General features: G+C 38.2%; 1 protein-coding gene across 2 annotated transcripts in view; it reads right to left on the bottom strand.

Annotated features, from left to right (window-relative positions):
• The window catches only part of NAB1 (NGFI-A binding protein 1), a 324,965-nt gene that overhangs the window by 277,856 nt on the left and 25,908 nt on the right, over positions 1 to 21,201 (bottom strand). For both annotated transcript variants that reach the window (XM_044075187.1, XM_044075188.1), the window contains exon 2: positions 10,341 to 11,178. In XM_044075187.1, the coding sequence (XP_043931122.1) occupies positions 10,341 to 11,159 (819 nt within the window). In that variant the 5' untranslated portion in view covers positions 11,160 to 11,178. The remainder of the gene's footprint in view (positions 1 to 10,340; positions 11,179 to 21,201) is intronic.

Here is a 21,201-nt window from a genome sequence, read left to right as displayed (position 1 = left end):
GTGAAATTATGTCTAGGACCCATTTGTCCTTTGTGACAATGTGCCAGTTTTCTGAAAAAAAGTGTGAGTTTTCCTCCCAAGGGGGCTGTCAAGAGAGTGTTGTTTGGCCAGATTAGGTGCAAGTCATTGAGTTTGCCTTCTGGTAGTCTGGGACCTGTCTTCTCCTCCCTTCTGTGTTGCAGTGCCCCATTGTCGATGTTTGTACTGGCCTTGTGGTTGTCCTCTGCCTCTTGGACGTCTGTATTTACCCCTCTGTGGTCTGTCAGAAGCTGGAAAGGACCAATTTTTGTTGGCTAATTTCTGCTGAAGCAAGGGGGCTGTACCTGTAGAAAATCTTTGACTGTCTGCATACATTTTGCCTTATCCTACATTTTCTTTAAGACTTCTTTTGCTTTAACTCCAAAAAGAACATCCTGTTGTAAGGGAGCATCTAGAAGCTTTGCTTTAACATGATCAGGCAGAGTTTGTTCCTTTAACTAAGCATGCCTACGTATAACAGACCCAGTGACAGCTGCTCTGCAGGAAGCCTCCAAAGAATCAAACCCACATTGTAAAGTATGTTTGCCCACCTGTTCAGTTGCATGCAAGAGATCCTGCATTTCTTTCAATTCAGACTGCTGAGGGAGTGTGCTCATTTTTTGTTTTAACTGAGAAATTAGAAATTGCTGATATTTTAGCATGTGGAATTGGCAATTTAGTGCCCTCATAACTAGAGTGGCTGAGGTGTAAACCTTTTTCCCCCACCTGTCTAGTGCTCTGGAGTCCCTTTCAGAGGGTACAGGATTTTTTGCCATAGAAGCCTTAGCCTCTTTGGGACCCTGGGAGATGGTCTCTGGATCAACAGCAGATAAAGGAATTTGTGGGAATCAGGCACTCTATGGTATCTGTCAGGTTTGGCTGGAGCAGGAGGCAAAGAATCTGGGTTCAAACTGGATTCTAAGTAAACATCATCCAAAATGTCTAAAACTGGAGGGATGGCAAGTGGTCTGTGCTGGGGGAGTAAAAGAAACTTTCTGAGCCTTTTCTTTGAGTCAGAGTAGTCCTGACCTTCCCAGTGAAAATGTTCCCTCATAGTGTGTAAAGTTTCCCCAAAGGAGTAGTCTTCAGGAGGAGAAGCTGAGGGAATAGAATCCTCAGCATCAGAATCTTCATAAGGGGAGAAGGAGTAATCTTGGTCCTCAGAGGAGCCTGAGGAAATAGACACTTGTTCAGAGGAGACCTAATCTTCCTCTTGTCTAGGCCTTTTGTCAGGTGGGGGTTGGGAGCCCCTGATTAAAGAGATCAAATCTTCAGCCATTTTGAGCATCTGTTTCTTGGGTATGGGGCCTTGAACTGGAGACTGAAGTGCAGTCTTTTTAGATTTAATAGAAGTCTTAGTCTTAGGATACGTTTTTATGGTGAGCGTCGTCAGTCTGAAGACGTCTTCAGAAACCGAAGGTGTTTCTGCAGTACCGACATCTTCATCAGCAGTGTCATCGGTAGGGGCTAAACAAAATGGCTGCGTCAGCCTAGTACTTTCCGACAAGAGCTCCGAAGCGGTCTCTGGTTCCAGATCTGCGGTAGTCAGGGGCTGCGTCGGAGCCTCACTGAAGACCAGTGAACCGGAGACCGGACCAGCCGAGGCCTCAGAGTCTGGCTTGGGTCTAGGCTGCCTGTCCTTATCCTTGTGTTTTTTGTGCACGCCGGTAGTCGGTTGCTCCGACGACATAGTGTAGTTAAATTTTCTACTGAAGTAGTGTCGTGCGAAGTCAAAGCGTCTTTTAATAGTACGCTTATTAAACCTAGCACAAAAACGACAACCAGTGACGTCGTGGTCTGGGCCTAGGCAAGGTATGCAGTAAGAATGAAAATCCTTATGAGGTATTTGCTTCCCACAAGAAATACAATTGTTAACTTTTTCTGACATCTGTCGGAGGCAAGAAAAGTTTCCCCAATGGGGTACTTAGCTTTATTGAAGTCTTCGGATCTGAAATTCGACTTCAAAAATCTCAGGAGTTGGCCGACCGGCACTTGCGAACTGCTTCTGCTTTGGGCACCGCGCGGCAAGAAAGACTGAAGAAAATGGCATCGGATGCATTATATATACCCCTGGCGCACTGACGTCAGGGAAGAAGCGACAGCAACCGATGCCGGACCAAGACTTTGGAATTCCGGCCGACTGCGGGACCGCCTGACGACAGGATAACCCAAGTGTGATGACTGCAGCAGGGTAACACAATGAACATATGACTGTTACTAAAAAATCTCATTTTCATTATTCCAGACTTCAAGTCAAATTTTACTTCAAAATGTAGTATTTTAATTTTAAACTGATTTCAGTAGAATTTAATTCTGTAAAGGTGTATAAATTAGCGTAGCACATACCATAATATCTAACAACAACATATACCATAATATCTAAGGCTATTTGCAAAAAAATATTCCATCTGCCATAACTGCAAAAATATCTCAAGATATGGAGTTAAAGGTAAAGCTAAAATAAAATGAAAAACTCATTAAAAGCAAAAACATCTTTCTTGAAATATCAATTAATTTAATGTTTCAATTATACCCCAAAACAAAGCCTAGCTTCAAAAACATTCACAAGTTAATTCAAATCAGAAGACTTGCAATGTCTAGCAAGAAGAAATGCGTCAGAATTATAAGCATAAAAGAATGTCTCGAAAATAAAAACACAATATCCTTTCCACAAGAATACTTGCAAGCATTGAATTCTAACAGAGGTCTTAAGACTAAATTCAGTTATACCTGATGAACCAAGGCATACACCTGCAACTCTTTTGATTTTAAAGAACTACAACATAGAATTCATGCTGCTACAGAACATAAAGTACTATGTACACTGAACTGTCCTGTCTGAACTGCTCTAAAGTACTCAAATTCAGTCATGCAACAGACAAGACTATAATGACATTAAGTCATACCAAGGCTCGTTACCGAAGGATGGAAAAAGCAAAGTAAACAATGGAACCCTGTTCTACAGACCTCTCTATATACAAGTATTGGGGTTCATCAAAAGCTCAAGCCACTGAAACCACAGCCTGATAAGAGTCCCTTCCTTTAAATACCTGCAAACTTGGAGATGGTAAAAATACTCCTGAATAAGGAGTGTAAATAATCACTGAATCCTGAACAAACACATTCTTCTGCATTTCCAGGTTGAATTTTGACAAGATACGTTTCCCTGATGGGCACATTCAAGGACCTGTTACAGGTTCATAGGTAGTTACCAGGTATGTAAGTTCAATAGACCAGTGAGGAGCTTAGCCCAATTTCTCAAGGTCACACAGTAAGCAAACAGAGACTGAGGAAATCAAACCCGGGACCAGTGGGTGCAGCTCATTAACAGTGCGCAGCCTTAATCCTCTGTGCTATCCGCTATACCAAAGATCATGATCATCATGCTTCAAGATCCGGAATCCTGCTGCACGATATTAAACTGTACATATTCTGATATAAGCTGCACGATTAGACTAGTTATTTACAAGGCTCATTACTTTGTAAATATAGAAACCGTGAACCATGGAATGCCTGTAAGTGGGATGGATTATATAAAAACAGATGGAAATAAAGATGTGGCCATTTGTTAATGGAACAGATTTGCAGGAATTACTAAACTCGAAAGGAAATGAAATAGGATCATAGGAGGTTACTAGGCTATCAACCCAGAGGTTACTTGAAGCCTAGCCGTTTCATCCCAATATAATACCATAGATAATTTAGTCAATGCCCAGGAATGTATCTAGTAATGACTTTCCATATCCAGACAGGTTGTGGGCGCTATCCTTGGTAAGAATTTATGGTGCCCCATCTGCTCGTCCAGGTTCCTTTTGAACAGTGTCATTGAGGTGCTCTATTTTACATGAATTGGCAGCCTATTCCAAAGATGCGTCAGCTGCTGGGAAACAAATCTGTCCCCCAAGCATGTCCTATTTAAGTCACAGGCCAGATTTAGGTCCCTGGAACAGGTAGCTCTAGTCCCGTTTGATTTATGGATGTGCAGCAAATTCATTAGGTTGGGTCAGATATTCCTGTTGTAAGCCAGGCATAAGTCTCCCCTAATAAAGATAAAAACTGTCTATTTGCCACTTTCTCAACATGATATGGTATTAGAAGTAAAGAAACTGCATGGAAAGTAATTTGGTAACCTCTTGTTTCAGTCAGGACTTTACTGTTATAAAGTGAGACAGTCAAGCACCTTTCTGTGGCTACACAGCATGGGAGGAGTTCCTACAGCTCTGGGAGACAATCCTCCCAGCGGAAATCATTGGTAGCTCAACAGTGACCTAGAGCATGAAGTATTATGTAGAAATCAACCAAATGAAAATCATGAAAGCTCAGCTTCACTTTTTAGTCATTAAACAAATTATGTTCCTGCTCTGAATTATTCTCTATCTGCAGTTCTGTTACTGTGTATGACACTTCAGACTGTTTTTCAAAAAAAAAAAAGATTCTGCAAAGACACAAATAAAAAGTGGACTTCAGGATGGTGATATAAAAAGCTGTATTTCTTAATTCTGAAAGGTTTTTCATTCTATTAAAATGCAACCTCTTATATGTAACCTGTTTTACTCTGTTGTTTTTATGGTTAAGACTATAAAAAGCTACATCTGTTCTAAAATTCGAAGATTTCTGTACAACAGATTGCCATTATATTTACTCCTCATTTCTGGGTCTGCTCTGCTCAACGTTAATATTGTGAACTCTGATTTGCTCCACCTCCATCTGTGGTTATTTCCAAAACTGGCAATAAAGTTAACTATTTTATACATTAGAAAGAAGAATAAGATGACAAAAAACACTTTTATAATTTTAAATGAATACAAATTAATTTTTCTCAATATAATACAGAGGAAGAAAACGAAAGGAAGACTGCAGTTAACAGAATTCTTCAAAGTACAGTGAATAACACAAAGTGTCACAAAAAGAGGAATACGTGAAAAGGAAAACAAAGTAATAACAATAAACAAGAAGAGTTTAAAGTATATAGATAAATGAGAAAAAGGTATCTTGGGACTTATAGCCTCGTCTCTGATACACAATGTAAGCTCACACTGGAAGAGGTTAGTGGCCAGATTCTAGAACTATGCAATTGCATTAAACGCAGCACAAGAGGCTAGACCGGCCACTCTGTTATTGGACCTACAGCATATCAGACACAAAGATGGTGTTGAACAAGGTAAATAACTATTTTAAGCCAAACAAAATAAAGAATATGAAATGTACGAGTTTAGAATTACACGAAAAAAGAAACAGAACTCACACAGATATACTAGGTGGTTTTTAAGGATTGCCTTGGATGACAAAATATGACTCTATACAAACCATTAGATTAAGTCAGGGCCTTTGTCAGCACTGAAGTGTATGCAAAGAATAATAAGGTATATACGTAACTTAGACAGAAGCAGAGAGGCAAGAAATACAAGTAGTGGAAAGAGATAGAGACAGAGAAGTACAAAGGATGAAAAGGTATGTAAATATCAAAGAAAAGAGAAAGAGTTGCAAAAGACAGAATGAACTCTGGTAGACAGAACTCTTTTCAGGTGTCACCCCCCTGTGAACAGGTTATTTGAAATGTAAGAAAAATATTAGTTTTGCTGTAGCATGAAAAAGCCAATAGGGCGGAGGCAATAATAGAAAAATTATGGAGAAGTTGTGAAACAAAGTAACACCTAATAAAAACCAAACCACCAGTCTGACCGAACAATGAACATCTTCATTGTTCGGTCAGACTGGTAGCAGTTTTTGCTGCTGCTTCATCCTTGGGACTGTTGTTTTTCCAAAGTAACGCCTCATGTGTATGAAACATGACAGAATCACAGCATATAAAAGAAAGAAAATATAAAGCAGTGATAACACATTGAAGCCAAGAAAGAAGAAAGCAATGCATGTATACACAACAAAACTACAGCAGACAGTGGATCAGAAGTCATGTGCACACTGAAAAAGTAAGGCAAGTGGTAAACAAAATCCTCTGATAAATTCACAGAATTTAAGCATCTAACCAAAGCCATAAAGCAACTTAAGCCAAAAGCAGAAACATAAGGAGACAAGGTTAAGTTAATAAAAGAAATTTCAAAACCAGCATTACTTAATAAAAACCTGCTCCGAGGAAAAGATCAGAAAAAAAGAGTAATAAAAGCATTTTTCATCTAACAGGGAGGTCAATGGAGTTGGAAATTAGCAAAGAAATTGGGACTGATAACGACAAACACTGCCCCTAGTTTAACACAGAAGAAAAGATGAATTAGCAAAAGAGGCTGTGAGTGTAACAAAGAAATGTGAAGTACACAGCACAAAGTAAGAAAGAAAAATACAAACAAAAAGGGGGGGCAGAGACATACACAGACTGGTGCCCCGTCAAAGTAGCTCAAAGCAAAATAAGAACCACTCAAACAGAAACATCCAAATAATTGAGAGAAACAGAAGGATCTGTACATTAATGTTTGTAGGCCAGAGTACAGCACAGACTACACAGTTCCCACAAATGGCTACTCATGCTTTGCAGTGACAGAACTGGTATGTCCCACATTTATACAGGCAGCAGTTTCAGCTCTCGATTAACTATTTACCACATTTGGGGTAACGGTAAGAATAAGGGCTGACAATGGCACCCTTTAAACAACCATCACTTCAAATGACTTCTGTAATATTCAACAGGTTACACAGAGAGAGAGAGAGAGGTAGCTAAAGACAATGTACAGACTACAAGCAAAGCCATAAGAAGTGCCAAGGGAATTCCCCAGAAATAACAAAAACAGTATGCTGAGAGTACACAAGACAGACACCGTCAATTAATACTACAGGCAAACAAGTCTGTTGTTTTGACGCAAATTAATAAAGAATACGCCCAGCATAACTAAGTTCACTAACTCAACTATAGAAGACAAAAATTACATCTCAGAAGATGTGGAATAAGAACAAAAATGGAAACTGTGCTGATACAACAAGAAAAGCCAACACAAAAAAAATGTGCTGATAAGAAAAAGTAAAAAAAATTAAGAACAAGTTTTCAGCTGTACATATAAATTGCTGAAAAGGGTAACTGATAAAGAATAGGAGCACACTATCATAGAGTACACTGTTTTCTGAAGTCCTGGCATAACACTATTAATGGTGAAAGAAACAGATGTTATTGGGACTTTACATTCAGCAGGTTCCTAAAATTTATAACCAACATTCTCAATTAAATGGTAACATTTTTTTCATGTGTCACCTGATAATGAATGCTAATAATGTTACTAATTTTAAAAGGTCAGCTGAATGCTACATACAAGTTTTATCATTACTCAAAACTTCTACAGAATTCTTGCTAACAGTTGTGATAATTCCTTTTCTTTTACAGATGTGACCATACCTCTCAACTGTCCAGATGTTCTGGCAAATCACTGTCAAATCTTTGAGGGCTGAAGTCAGAAAATAATGGCAGACAATTCAGTTTCAGACTTCATATCCTTCTGAAAATTCATGCTAATGCAAAACCTTTTATTCTAGCAACTTTATAAGTCTGTAAGAAAAATATTTAAAAAGTGTCTCTATTTTTGCGTCTTTGTCTCTCCATTACTTGCAGCTTTGTCCAGATTTCTTGCTCTAAGAAGTTGAGAGGTATGGATGTGAGAAAGCATAGATATTTATCTCAAACTATGCAGTAATACTAGTATACATGTGTTTCTGCATATATAAAATGTTTTAGGTAATATTTCACTCAGAGAACTAATGGCAATTTTTATGAAACTCTATATAAAAGTAAAGGAAACAGGAGGAATGGTAAGGAGAGATGGATGAGTATAGGAGGGTGTAGGCATGGCACATGATGAAGCATACAAGTGAAATCAAAAAAGAAGAATTACTTGCACAGAGTGGAATATATAGAGTCTATGGAAGGGAAACATGGTTGAGTAAAGACAAATATCCAATTTTATGATTACATAAAGGAGAAAAAAATCAAAATAAGAATCCCAAAATCTGCACAAAAGGTATGTGCAGGCAAGGTGAGGGGGAAAAAGATGGATCTGAAATGTTACTGGCCAATTTCCATTACATTAAATAAGATGTCTGCCCTTCTGATTTAAATGATTTAATGCTTTCATTTCTCATCTGGTAACAAATGCCAATATTTATCATAAAATGAATGCTATATATATATATATATATATATATATATATATATATATATATAGTAAATCACAGTTGTTTTTCGAAACGTGTTTTCTCTTTCATTATATTTTACAGATGTGTCATGTTATACTACACACACCTTTGAGTTTTCAGCTTTGTAACTCATCTATCCTACAATGAGGACGGGGAACATTGGTAATTTTACGGAGAAGGAAGAAAGCAAATGGATTATTAGATTGCAAGCCGATACAGGTCATGGTCTAAATGACAGGATTAGTCTCCAACCCTTTCTACTAGACCGAGCTCTGAAGCACTAATTCTTCCTTTTTTAACAAAACTTTTTAACCTTTTTATTCATTCTTTAGATTTGAGGAATTATTGATATATTTTAATGTGTCATTAGATTGTATATGATCTTGAATGATCTCAGAACCAATTAAGACTTAGATTGTGTTCTTATTGGCTGATGAAGCTATTGGTTTGAGTATTTAAATGACTTGAAGTTTTTATGTTTTATTTAAGTCTGAAGAAGCGTCCTGTGTAGACATGAAAGCGCTTACGATTTTCTTCACTGAATAAAGGTGTTTATTCTACTTTTATTGACACTGGTTGGCTTTGATTGTTGATGTTTTATTTAAGTCTGAAGAAGCGTCCTGTGTAGACATGAAAGCGCTTACGATTTTCTTCACTGAATAAAGGTGTTTATTCTACTTTTATTGAGACTGGTTGGCTTCGATTGTTGTGGGGTACCTGCACCCATTATTCTGCAGTTGAAACCATTTTGGGTTTTTGCAGGTACATTATCCTTAGAGAACTCTTTTTTGGATTTCTGATGGGGAGTTGATCATGAGACATTTTTTCATATTTTTGCAGATGACTGTATTTTGATAGCACAAGATGTACAAGGGACTCTGGCTGTGGTGAAGGGACAACTCTAAAAAGGATGCAGGACTGGAATACAACTGGAAAAACTCAGAGATAGCTAGGATATGACAAAGAAAGGATAACGGTGGGTATTAAGAGAACCTACTTGCTGACCGGGTAAAGCCCACTGGATAAATTGTCCTTTTTCAAGGATGACATGGGAGCACTGTTTGACTTGTTCAGAGTCGCACAGTAGGAAAATGAAGGTGGAAGAATTAAACCCTGTACCAAAGGCACAGGAAGCAACTCACTAACAATGGCTGTAAAAAAAAATTTTGACCTTCAACAGAGAAAACAGAAGTAGGTGAAGCATGAAACTACAACATAAGCTCATGAGAAAACTGCAGTGCTTATAAGTTAAGGAGTAAAATACTAAACTTTAAAAGCAGTCAGGCAAAATCAGGAAATGGAGTTATGCAGACAATGGACATTAGTGGAACTGGTGCCTGATAGGGTAGTTGGTTGCATCCAATGGAATATGTCTTTTGCTGCAATTTAGCACAGAATCTTGGGTTTGTGGATTTCTCAAGAGTGTAGTATAGGTAAAAGAAAAAAGTGACTAAAGGTTAAGTGAAAAGAATGCATTATGAATTGGAGGAAACTCAAAGAATTGTAATATAGAACATCTGTGATTATACTGCAATGTTACATGATGAATATAACGTGATGCTTAGTAAGGCACTGGAAGAAAAGACTTTGCTACGCAACTTGTGTAAACTAATATTACAAATGTAAATTTAAACTACATCTGCACTTAAAAAGGTTCCTATTTTTTTTCTTGTCCCAGTTACCCATTTCTATATCACCAACTATTCTTGCTGACTTAACTATTAAAAGTCTGTTTTACTGCATTTTGATCAAATCCCCCATTTCCTTTCCTTCATCTATCTTTTACTAGACCATCACTCAAGGGTGTCTAATCATTGCATGAAATTCAGTGGCAGGCTTCATTGAAGGTAGGAGGATAGTTGTCACCAAAGTGCTGCAAACCCACTACACTCCAAAGTAAATACATAACCTATTATAACTTAAATTATTCAAGTACTTATTTGCATTTGTTAACCTGGGTACAGCACTAATCTTTTGACCTTTTTCAGATTTGGCCTGGGAGTTACTACAGGCCATCACATGCTGTGGGGAGAAGGCACAGTCCATCTCTAAAGGACAAGGGCTGATTCATTCCAGTCAGTGTCCTAAACATCAGAACAAGCTAATGTGTACATTTATGAAAAGCTATATAAAAAAAGCAGTGCGAGAACAATTGTAAAACAAAAACGCAAGACTAACAATTACTATACCTCATGGAGTGTGAGATGCTTTCCATCTTTTCTTTTGGAATCAAACCTCCCATAGATCGCACTATACTTGCGGATCTCCTCCTCCTTGTGAGGATCCTCGTCACTCATTTCAAAGATGTGCCCTATCATTTTTGCTAGCTTTTTGTTGTTTTTCAGTAGTTCCTTCACTTCGTTTGGGTCAGTCTTGGGAAGACTCGGCACCATACGCTCTACACATTCCATGACTGACAGAACAGCGGCTGCATCCAGGACTTCAGGCGTCTCTTTTGGAGAAGCTGGTGAAACCAGCTCTGCAGGAGAAAGGCTGTGTTCACTGTCCGTAGTGTGATGGCTCTGCCACAATCTGCTGTCACTACTAGTTTGCAAAGGGGATGTCGCCATTCCCTCAGGTTTTCCAGATCCGAGGCTTTGCACACACGTGGCAGCTAGACATTTTGGGACTTTGACATGAGGCTCCCGGGAATTGTTGGTCCTTTCATAGCTGTTGGAAGGCAGACCTAACAGAGTTGGTGAGCCCTCTGGCAGTTTGTAAATGGGAATGCTGCTAACAGGCAATGAAGTGAGGGGTTGGTTAAAAAGAGTGGGGTTTGTCACCCAGTCCCTCAGTGCTTTCTGCAACCTACGAACATGCAGAGGCTTGCTGGCCATACCTACGAGTGCCATGATCTCCAAAAATTCTTCTTCTCCGGCCTCACACAACTGCTGGACATCGTCTCCTCCTTGCTGGATGAAAGCATCATAGTAGGATAGCAAGTTGGCTCGCTGTAGTATCCTATAGAGCTGCAACTCTCCGAGGGTTCTCGGAATAGACAACGCCATAGCCGAGCAAAACTGCAGCCTGTAAAGAAGAGTACGTAACAGTATTAGATAAATCCATTGCTCAATAAACCATTAAAGAAAAGGCTGTTAATCTCCCTAGCTAGTTTGGAAAAAAAAAAAAAAAACACACTCCCATCTATGCTCACTGAGGAAGGCTTGTTACCAACATACTGCCTTGGCTCTTGTGTTCCAAATCTAACAGAAAGGTAAGATTGTAGTGCCGTATTGTTGCACATAAGACATGATACACTAAAATAACACAATCTTTGGGAGATTCCTTACATCTAAGAGCCACTATTCTAGGATAGTAAAGTCAAAGCATACCTTTACAGTCATGCACTAAAATGATGCTCTAACCAGCAATGTAATTCTTACAGTAACATTTTCGTTATTAACAAGACAGGGGTCACTAGGAACAACAGTTTTCAGATGCACTCTCAGAGAAAGTTTAAGAATCTAACCATGCTGGCTGTATCCAAAGTGCAGCGGACACACACTGCTCACTTGGCTACATTCCGAAGGTGACACATGACCAGTGATGATGACCAAAGCTCACATTAAGTGAACCTAAGAAGCATAGTGTTGCAATATTTGTTTGTTTAATTCAGTATTAAAGTAGCCAGTCTTAAGCACTGCAACTGTTAAGTGTCACAATGTGGTGATGAGGCACCAAAGAGCTGTACAGGGTAGTGACTGCATGTGTGTGTGCATATATGGTATGTAATAAAGTCAGAGGTTGCAGGACTGTGATAAGCGAATATTCCCCAGTGCAGCATCGTTTATTTAAAAATTCAAAGAAAGAATCAACTACTTGTTATAAAAGTGTGTCAATCAATAAAATGACTTTCCAAGGTAGTGGATCTGCACACACGTGTGTGCTTGAGCATGCACACGCACACACAGACCCACACAACCTTTGCTGTATTTTGAGGTAGTAAAGGCATATTTTTACTATGGTGTAGTTTAATTTTATTTTGCACAAATTGTTTTCTAAAATTAATTTGTAGCCATATATTTCAACTGTACTTCCTGTATCAGGCTGGGACATTTTGAAAGTATTCATTTTATTCAATTCTTTTTAACTATCTTGATAGCAGGATAATCTCTTTCAACACAAGTGCTTCTTTTAGAGGAGGCCTGGCTATACAGTCTCTGGTTAAAAGAGTTGCTCAGGCCCACAAAGTGTCAAAATGAGACTGACAGAATCAAACCTAGAACTACATGAAGTTCATGAGCAGCTCACACCATACCTCTCAACCTCTTAGCTCAAGGAAAAAAGGACCATAAATTTGGATGGATTTTAAATATTACTCTTATAAATTTAGAAAGCTGCTAGAATAAAAAGATTTGTGTTAGCATACACTTTATATCCTTCAGAAAATGTGACACTCAAATGTATGTCACTATTTAGTGACTTCAATCATTAGATCATCCTAACGATTTGCCAGAAAACAGAAGACTTTATGAGGAAAAGGCCAAATATATGAGACAAAAATCTGGATATTCTTTGAAAATTTGTACAGTTGAGAGGTATGCTCACAGCCTTAATCCTCTACGGTAAATTGGTAGAAATGGATGGACTGATAAAATAAATAAATGTATGCACCACGACCCCGGCCTAACCAGCCACTACTGGTCTTTGGTGGCTCAATTCTCATCTCATCTCTTCCTGAGGGCTTTCACCCCTTCTTTCTGGGTAATCCCAGAAGTTTCCCTTTACCAGGAAGGCCTCCCAATATTTTGGAAGGAAAAAGCCTTGAGGCTATTATCCTTGGGCTATAAAGGCAAAATTTCCTTGGGCAGTATGATGTACAGTAATGATGCATCACGTAATGCTAAAAGTAATCCATTCTGGGAGGGGATGGGTACACTTCTGTTACAAAGATATGCCTATAGCCAGTGCAGCGTAAAGATACTAAAAACCTGCATGCTGCGATCATCTTCTTAATTACGTTTCACAGCTGTTGAGTTGTGCTGCAGACTTCACAAGTGTCAGACCGGAAAAGCACAAGTTTCAGTAGGGATCTGTAAATAGAGCTAGGTTTGCCTCATTCTCAATGATCTGAGAGTCTACAACCTACAAACTCAAGTGATAGCAACTCCACTGTTACATCAATGGGCAATATTTTATAAAAACAAAACAGAAGAGACAACAAGTAAAGAAAACCAATTACAAATTGAGATTTATACATTTTTGAGCTCACCAAATCAGCTCATAGCACAAGAAAACCTAAAAAAATGGTTGGCTTGGGAACAAAAGTTTGAACTTAGTAGTATTGATTATAGGTTAAACAGTAAAAAGTCACAGATGTGTAAGAAGCAATTTGTTTTCCATTTTGCTGCTGACAACATGATTAAATTATGTAAGACATTTAAGCTGTTTGCAGAAGAAAAAAATGTACAACTACAGAAAAATTATACTATGAGCAAAGAAATAATGTGACCTCAACAATATATTTTCACAAGAAACCAAGAGCCAATTGAAACTGCAATTGAACTGAGGAACCAGTGGAAAGCTAAAAATCTGATAATCAATATAACTCTCCTGAGAGACAGAATTGTGTGTGGTATAAAAATGACGAGTTGAGCAGTTGACTGCTGTGTTAGAATGATTTAACAAATATTTAAATGAATGTGCTAATATACAAACAGAAAAAAAAATTACAAAGTTAAAATCAAATAAATAAAGACTTACTGTTAAAACCAAGATCAACAAGCCCGGGGTAGCAACAGAATGAGAAAGGAGAAAAAGCAATCAGAAGCCATGTTATAAATGTGTATTCAAAAGATGTGGAAACATGAACCATTTTGCCAAGATGTGCAACACACAAAAACTCAATGACAGAAACAAACACAATGTTGCCAAACACTGATGAACATGGAAGCAGAGAGAAATGTCTGAAAAAATTACAAAGATAACATTTCTACAAAAGTCAATTTATGAATGCAAATTCTGTATATTTCATGCAATGTGTGTACCTGTGCACAGTAACAGGATATGATCATTCACAAAACTATTCAGAATGATAATTTAAGACAGGTATATCTTTGTGCATCAAACTGCCTGTGCATCTGTATCACTGGTACATATGTAAAAGCTATTACATTTATTGGCTGTTAAAACATTTCTATAAAAACTAATTAAGCTGTTTAACTTCTATACTGTCCATGGCTAAAACAAGATTCTTGGCACAGCCCACTTTCTTGACCTAACCACCACAGACATCTGTGCAGTGAATACCATACTTTGTCAAGATGTGTAAAAAGCAGAGACTCAGTGATAGGAGCAAACAAATGCAGTGACAAGGACAGAAGCAGCACTGCAGAAAACTAGCAAATACAAGAGCAAAAGCAGATTCCAAAAATGAAATAGTAGTTGAAAACAGCTGAAGTCTACATTGTGAGCACCATAACTTCCTAAGAGCTGAGAGTGTACGAGTATTGCAAAAAAATAAAACAGTTGAAAAAACAGCTATAAAAGGTAAAATATTGATTTCAGACTGACTGCAATGTCCCAAGTGACAGCTTGTTCAAAGCATCGAGTATGCAAAGCACATGGGGTCATTCACTGTTCATGGTGAGGAAATATACAGAGCACTCTCTCACCAAGGGGACAACTTGAGTTGAAGTGCGCATAAAAACAACATTTTTAAGTTGTTGGTCAAAATGTCACTACAGCAAGTAAATATCTTGGGCGAGGTTGAATACAAAAAGAGCTGAGCATGATCAGATGGATCCAGAGTGCGAAGGCACAGTCAGATTCAAGCAAACTGTAATCTGCATGGTTGAAAGGCAAAGAGTTTGCAAAGTCACTGAGATACACCGTCTGAAAGGATCATCAGATAGGAGTAAAACTATTTTGGAAAATAAGTGGATTTATTTACCAACATGGATGGTTAGCAGGGATGCATTGCATCAAAACACATTCCAAAATTGGCACTTGTAATACATGATCATAGGAGGTTACTAGGCTACTGACCCCTAGGGTCCTTACAAGCCGTTATTTCCACAATCAGCACCTATCATCCCTGTCCAAGAGGGACATAGGTGGGACCTTTGGGGTTAATTTATGGTTACTCACCCAATAGTCCAGATTATGTTTGAAAAGGGCCAAAGAGGTGCTCTGTTTAACATGAAGCGGGAGTCTGTTCCAAAGGTGTGGCAACCTCTGAGAGACAAATCTGTCCTTCCAGCTAGTTCTATTAATGTTACATACCAGGTTAGGGCCATTAGAGCGAGTAACCCATGTACCATTTGACTTACAGATATGCAGCATTTCCAATAAAGTAGGGTCATAGACTGCCTTATATGCAAGGCAGAGATCACCTCGAAGTAGTCTGTATGAAACAGAATAAAGATGCAGTGATTTCAGACTATCATCATAGGAAAGATGCTGAAGAAGACCTTGAATTTTCCTGGTGAAGAACCTTTGTGGTTTCTTCAATTGCTGCAGGTACTTGGAAAGATGCATACCAAAAGTGGCATTCTACTCAATTATTGGCATGATGAGGCAAGAGAACAGGGAGGTTATAACTTCTTTTTTTCTGGAGACAATGCCCTTACTTATGAGATGAGCAATATTAGAATGCTCTTCTTACCACTGTGGAGACATGGTGATCAAATGTAAGGTTGTTGTCAACTTGTGTGCCCACGTCTCTCACCACTGAGTGTGTACTTAGGGTGTTGTTATTGATGTGGTAGTTAGCAGGAACACCACCGTTACCGAAAAGGATGTGCACACATTTTTTTTGCATTGAGTTTAAGGCCATGACTTTGGCACCAATCATTTGCTTGTGTATGACCATCTTGTAGGATGTTGACATTGTTTGGAGATTATATGACCGCTCTCAGTTTGCAGTCATCAGCAAACTTTGTCAGCCACAGGACCTTCAGTTTTACCTTACACTTCGGAGAAATACAGTCCAAACAGTAAAGGTCCCAGGACCGATCCCTGTAAAACATCACTGGTTGCAGACCTGCTGTTGGAGCTGAATTCCCCTATTTTGACTATATGGGTTCTATCAGTGAGCCAGTTAACAACCCATCTAATGATATACAGGTTGATACCTAGCTTGGTGAGTTTATCAATTACGCCTGAGTAGGAGATAGTGTCAAAAGCCTTGGCCAAGTCTAGGTACGCTGTATGCACCGATTTCCCCTCATCAAGGGCCTTGGCGACTGTCTCAAACTCCACAGGTTTTGACAGGCAAGATCTCCCTTTGAAAAATCCAAATTGAGTAGGGCCAAGTAGGTTACCAATGTCTTTGTTGAGGTCAATGATGATTCTCTCCATGGCCTTGCAGATAAGGTTAGTCAGGATAATAGGTCTATTATGGGGTCAGTGGAAGAAACACCTTTGTACAAGAGAATAATGGTGGCCTTTTTCCATTCAGCTGGGATGAAGCCAGTGCTTAGACTATGACTGAAAAGAGTACCCAATGGTGCTGCCAATTCTTGTTTGAACCCATGTATGACACAGCCTGGGTCCCATGGATGCTGTGTTTTTGACCTTAGAGAGGGCAGTTATGACCTGCTCTTTAGAGATACAGGGTATAAGACAGGTGGTCAGGATGTCTTGGGGTAAGTGTGGCAGGTAAAGAGGAGTGAAGTTTTCACAAAACCTGTCAGCTAACAGGTTAGCAATGCCCACAGGCTCAGTATATGTGGTATCATTAACGATCAGTTTGGCATAAATCATGAGACTCTCCTTTTAGGTTATGGATGGTTGTCCTTTGTTGAGGAAGCTAATTTGGATTCATAGTTAGCTTTGGAGGACTTCACAAGGAGTCTTATTTGCTTGTTTAAGCTAAGGAGAGAGTGTTTCCAGTTTGGGGCTCTCTCCCTCTTTCTCTTAGACAGCAATTTCTTCCTCTTATTGTAAAGCCTGTTAATGGCAGTTGCCCACCAGACAGGTTTGCTCTTCCTTCAGGAGAAAACATGTTCAAGAACACTAGTACAACAAGCAAAAAGGCTGACAATGCAGGGTTTCAATAAAGGCTATGCCTCCACAGTACAAAACCAAGAAATACTCGGGTTCACCACCAAAGCTCAAAAAAAAAGTTTTAATCCAAACGACACAGGAACCATAGACGAAAACATTACAAGTTTAAAACAAAAACAGCTTAATAGGACTTAGCGCTTTCATCTCCTTACAGGAGACTTCTTCAGAATCATAGTTTGGTAATTATCACCAGAATTTAAATGTTGTCCATGCTTCCTATTGGCTCTTCCATCATGAGGTCAAGTAGCACACAGTATAATCAAACAATTTTGTAATCAAACAATTGTGTGTATATATATATATATATATATATATATATATATATATATATATATATATATATATATATATATATATATATATATTAAAAAAAAAAAAATACATGAAAAAAACCTGACAAATCTAAACTACACGTATCAAAGTGCATATAGAAAAAAATATATAAATATATGTATCCACTATGTAAAAAATACATGCCTTTGTACATTGTAACAGATCTAAAAGATACTTAAAAAGTACTAAAGTACTTAAAAAAAAGAAGAAAAAAAGAGTTAAGAATTCAGTTAAAAACATGAGCAGTGTATATGTTAATTGGAGCATTAAAAAACACTGAACCACATAACTGTAAATTAAATTTTGTTAATACTTAAGTGGTAGATCTTTTTAGCTTTGAAGCTTTCATTTTTCGTGCTGGCATGAGCGACACATGATCGTTCTTTCCCAGGAAGGTACAGGCATCTAATTTAAGCTGCCATAGCATCTCTCTAAACTTGAGCCTGTTCTCCCAATCTCCTCTTCTATCACTGTGGGCAACCTATTCAAGAACCCAAAACTTAAAATCAGCTTAGGCACAGGCCATAACGTGTAGAAATAGGGCATTGGTTTCCTTCTTCCTACTTCTATCGTACATGTGTTCATAGACACGTTGCCTCAAATTTTGTTCGGTTTTACTGACTTAAAACGCCCAAAAGGATGTACAGTATGCCAAGTAAGCAACTCCCTTGGAATAACAGCTACAGTATCCAGAGGCCCTTAATCTAACGGGATACTTGGGATCTCCAGTTGTTTGCAATTTACCATAAACATACACTGGCAGCAACTTCCACACTTAAATGTACTGATTCTGCCAATGGTCCCTTTAGCTGTTGTACCCATTTTCTTCTCTAGTAACTCCTTTAGGTTGGGGTTCCTCTTAAAACTGTACCTAGGATGTTTATTAAAAATGTCCAACCTACTGGGCATTCTCTTGAACATGTCCCAAACCCTATTAATTGTTTTCTTAATCCACCAGATATCCTGGCTATACGTGATAACTAAATAGGGTGTTTCAGGAAAAGTGTAATTAGTGTGTCCTCCGGTTATAACCGGAGCCTCCCCTTGAAGTAGGGGAAGATATATCGTCCCCCAACCTTGTAAAACTTGTTCCTTAATAGGGGTAATAAGACTGTCAGGGTATCCTCTCCCCAAAAAAAGTGAGTGGACGTAATCCAACTCAAAGGTTAGTTTGTTTCTTTTGGAAGTCATCCTCGCTACTCTCACCATGTGCCCCTTAACAATGTTACATTTCTGGAATGAGGGATGATTACTTTGATAGTGCAAGTAGGAGTTTGAAAAATTTCCTGTAAACCTTAGATGTAAATTTATTATTCACTAGATCTTTTTGAATAAGAACATCTAAGTAGTGGACTTCATTCCATCCTATCTCGTCCATAAAGACCAGAAATTGTGTAGCAGAGTTTAAGTATTCAATGAAGTGGAGAATGACCTTGCGTGAACCCTTCCGTACAATAAAAATGTCATCCAAAAAGTGAAAATATCTGAGAACAGACTCCCTGTATACTGAACCAAAAACAAAATGCATTTCCCAATATAACATAACAATACTGGCAAATATAGGAGGACAAATTTGAGGCAAAGTATGAACACATGTACGATACAAATAGGAAGAAGGAAACCAATGCCCTATTTCCACATGTTATGGCCTATGCCCAAGCTGATTTTAAGTTTTGGGTTCTTGAACAGGTTGCCCACAGTGATAGAAGAGGAGATTGGGAGAACAGGCTTGAGTTTATGAAGATGATATGGCAGCTTAGATTAGATGCCTGCACCTTCCCGGGAATGAACGATCACATGTCACTCATGCCAGCACTAAAATGAAAGCATCAAAGCTAAAAAGATCTACCACTTAAGTATTAACAAAATTTAATTCACACTTGTGAATTTCAGTGTTTTATAATGCTCCAATTAACATATACACTGCTTGTGTTTTTAACTGAATTCTTAAAGTACTTAAAAAAGAAGAAAAAGGGGAAGTACTTTTTAAGCATCTTTTAGATCATCTGTTACAATGCACAAAGGCATGCATTTTTTTACATAGTGGACACATATATTTATATATATTTTTTTCTATATGCACTTTGATATGCCTAGTTTATATCGGTTAGGTTTTTATATATATATATATATATATATATATATATATATATATATATGAGTTACTTGTTAAAAATCTAAAAAGAGACATTGAAAATAACATCTATAAATTTAAGAGAGACTGCAATGCCAAAGGTATCACCTTGAAGCATGCCTTAATTATAATGTGATCCCACGTGGCTTACGAATCTTAACATATGGCAATGCTTATCCAGATCTGTTAGTTAAGTGGCAACAGATTAACCTGAATGCAAGTAAAGCATATCTGCAACTTCTATTAGAGTACTTTCAACCACAAGAATTTGAATTGAGAAACAAAGTGATTGAACAGCAGAATGAGTTATATAGTATTAATGGTGAAGATTCATCAGAACTTTTTATGCATGAGGTGGTTGATCGTGTGCTACGATATGAGAACAAACTGCTTGATTACAAGAGAAAGAAGTTGGCCAGAGACTTGGATGATTTTGAGAAGCAGAACGTCTTCATGTGGCCAAAGAACAACACTACAAATTCTGAAGAGTATAACACCAATGCCAGAAATCGTATTGAACCCAGGCGGAATGCACAGTATCCAGCAGGTGGAGCTTTCGGCAGCAACGCTAACACTAGACAGCAACAGGAAATAAAACAGGAAGTGAATGCAATGCCTGACGAGGCTGATGGCATTGCTAGCGGTGATATTAACGTGGAGAATGGTGTGTTAACTGAGATGGTAGCGTTTCCCAAGGCGCCATTGTCGGTCTATTCAACACCTATGGAAGCGCCATTGGATATTTTACAAGTAAATGCCAGTGAATATCTGGCTCGTAATAACAATGATGTACGACGTAAAATACAACTGGATAAGCTACAGAATCAGGCTTTTCCAGTTGTACCCTTACCAATACGACCAGGGAGAAAAAGAGGTCAATAGACCAGGACAATCAACGAGGGCAGAAACGGAAGGAAGGACAGAGTCAACAACAGGTACGTACCCTGAAAAAAATGTGGAATCAGGGAACTTAGTTTGGAATATTTCCAAACATAATCTAACTGAAGATGAACTAAGACTTCTGAATAGAGGTCTAAATTTTATACCTACTGACAATATGGACATTAGTGAAGCCGTTTTGGCAGTAAGAATGTTTACACACAATCTAGCACTGAAATTATCATTTGTAGACACTGAAAAACAAGAAGTCAATCGTTTTAAACGTAACAGCACTTTTGTGCTGCACTTACCAGCTAATGTTGAGATTTTTCTCAAAGCATTTGAAAATACTATTTACAATGATATTGGTTTAAATAATTCTAAACACTACTGTAATTTAAGTAGGGGAGAGAGGAATGCTTTGAGACAACTGCAAATGAATGATTTAATAACTATACGACCTTCTGATAAAGGAGGTCCTGTTGTCGTAATGAATTCTAGTTATTACTTTACTACTATGTTTGCAATGCTGGAGAATGAAGCTTATGAAAAGGTAGATATAGAAATTGTCTATAACATACATAGGAATATTTATATGTGTTTACAAGACTGTAAAAGCATGGGCCTTATTACAAATGAGTTATTCCAATACTTTGTTGTTGAACATCCTAGGATACCTAGACTACATGGGCTGC

Source organism: Protopterus annectens, chromosome 6.part0, assembly GCF_019279795.1.
Source record: "Protopterus annectens isolate FY-2018-M chromosome 6.part0, PAN1.0, whole genome shotgun sequence".
NCBI classification, from domain to species: Eukaryota; Metazoa; Chordata; order Ceratodontiformes; family Protopteridae; genus Protopterus; species Protopterus annectens.
The sequence above is the reverse complement of the archived record's forward strand: the minus strand, read 5'-3'. Positions and strand labels throughout refer to the sequence as shown.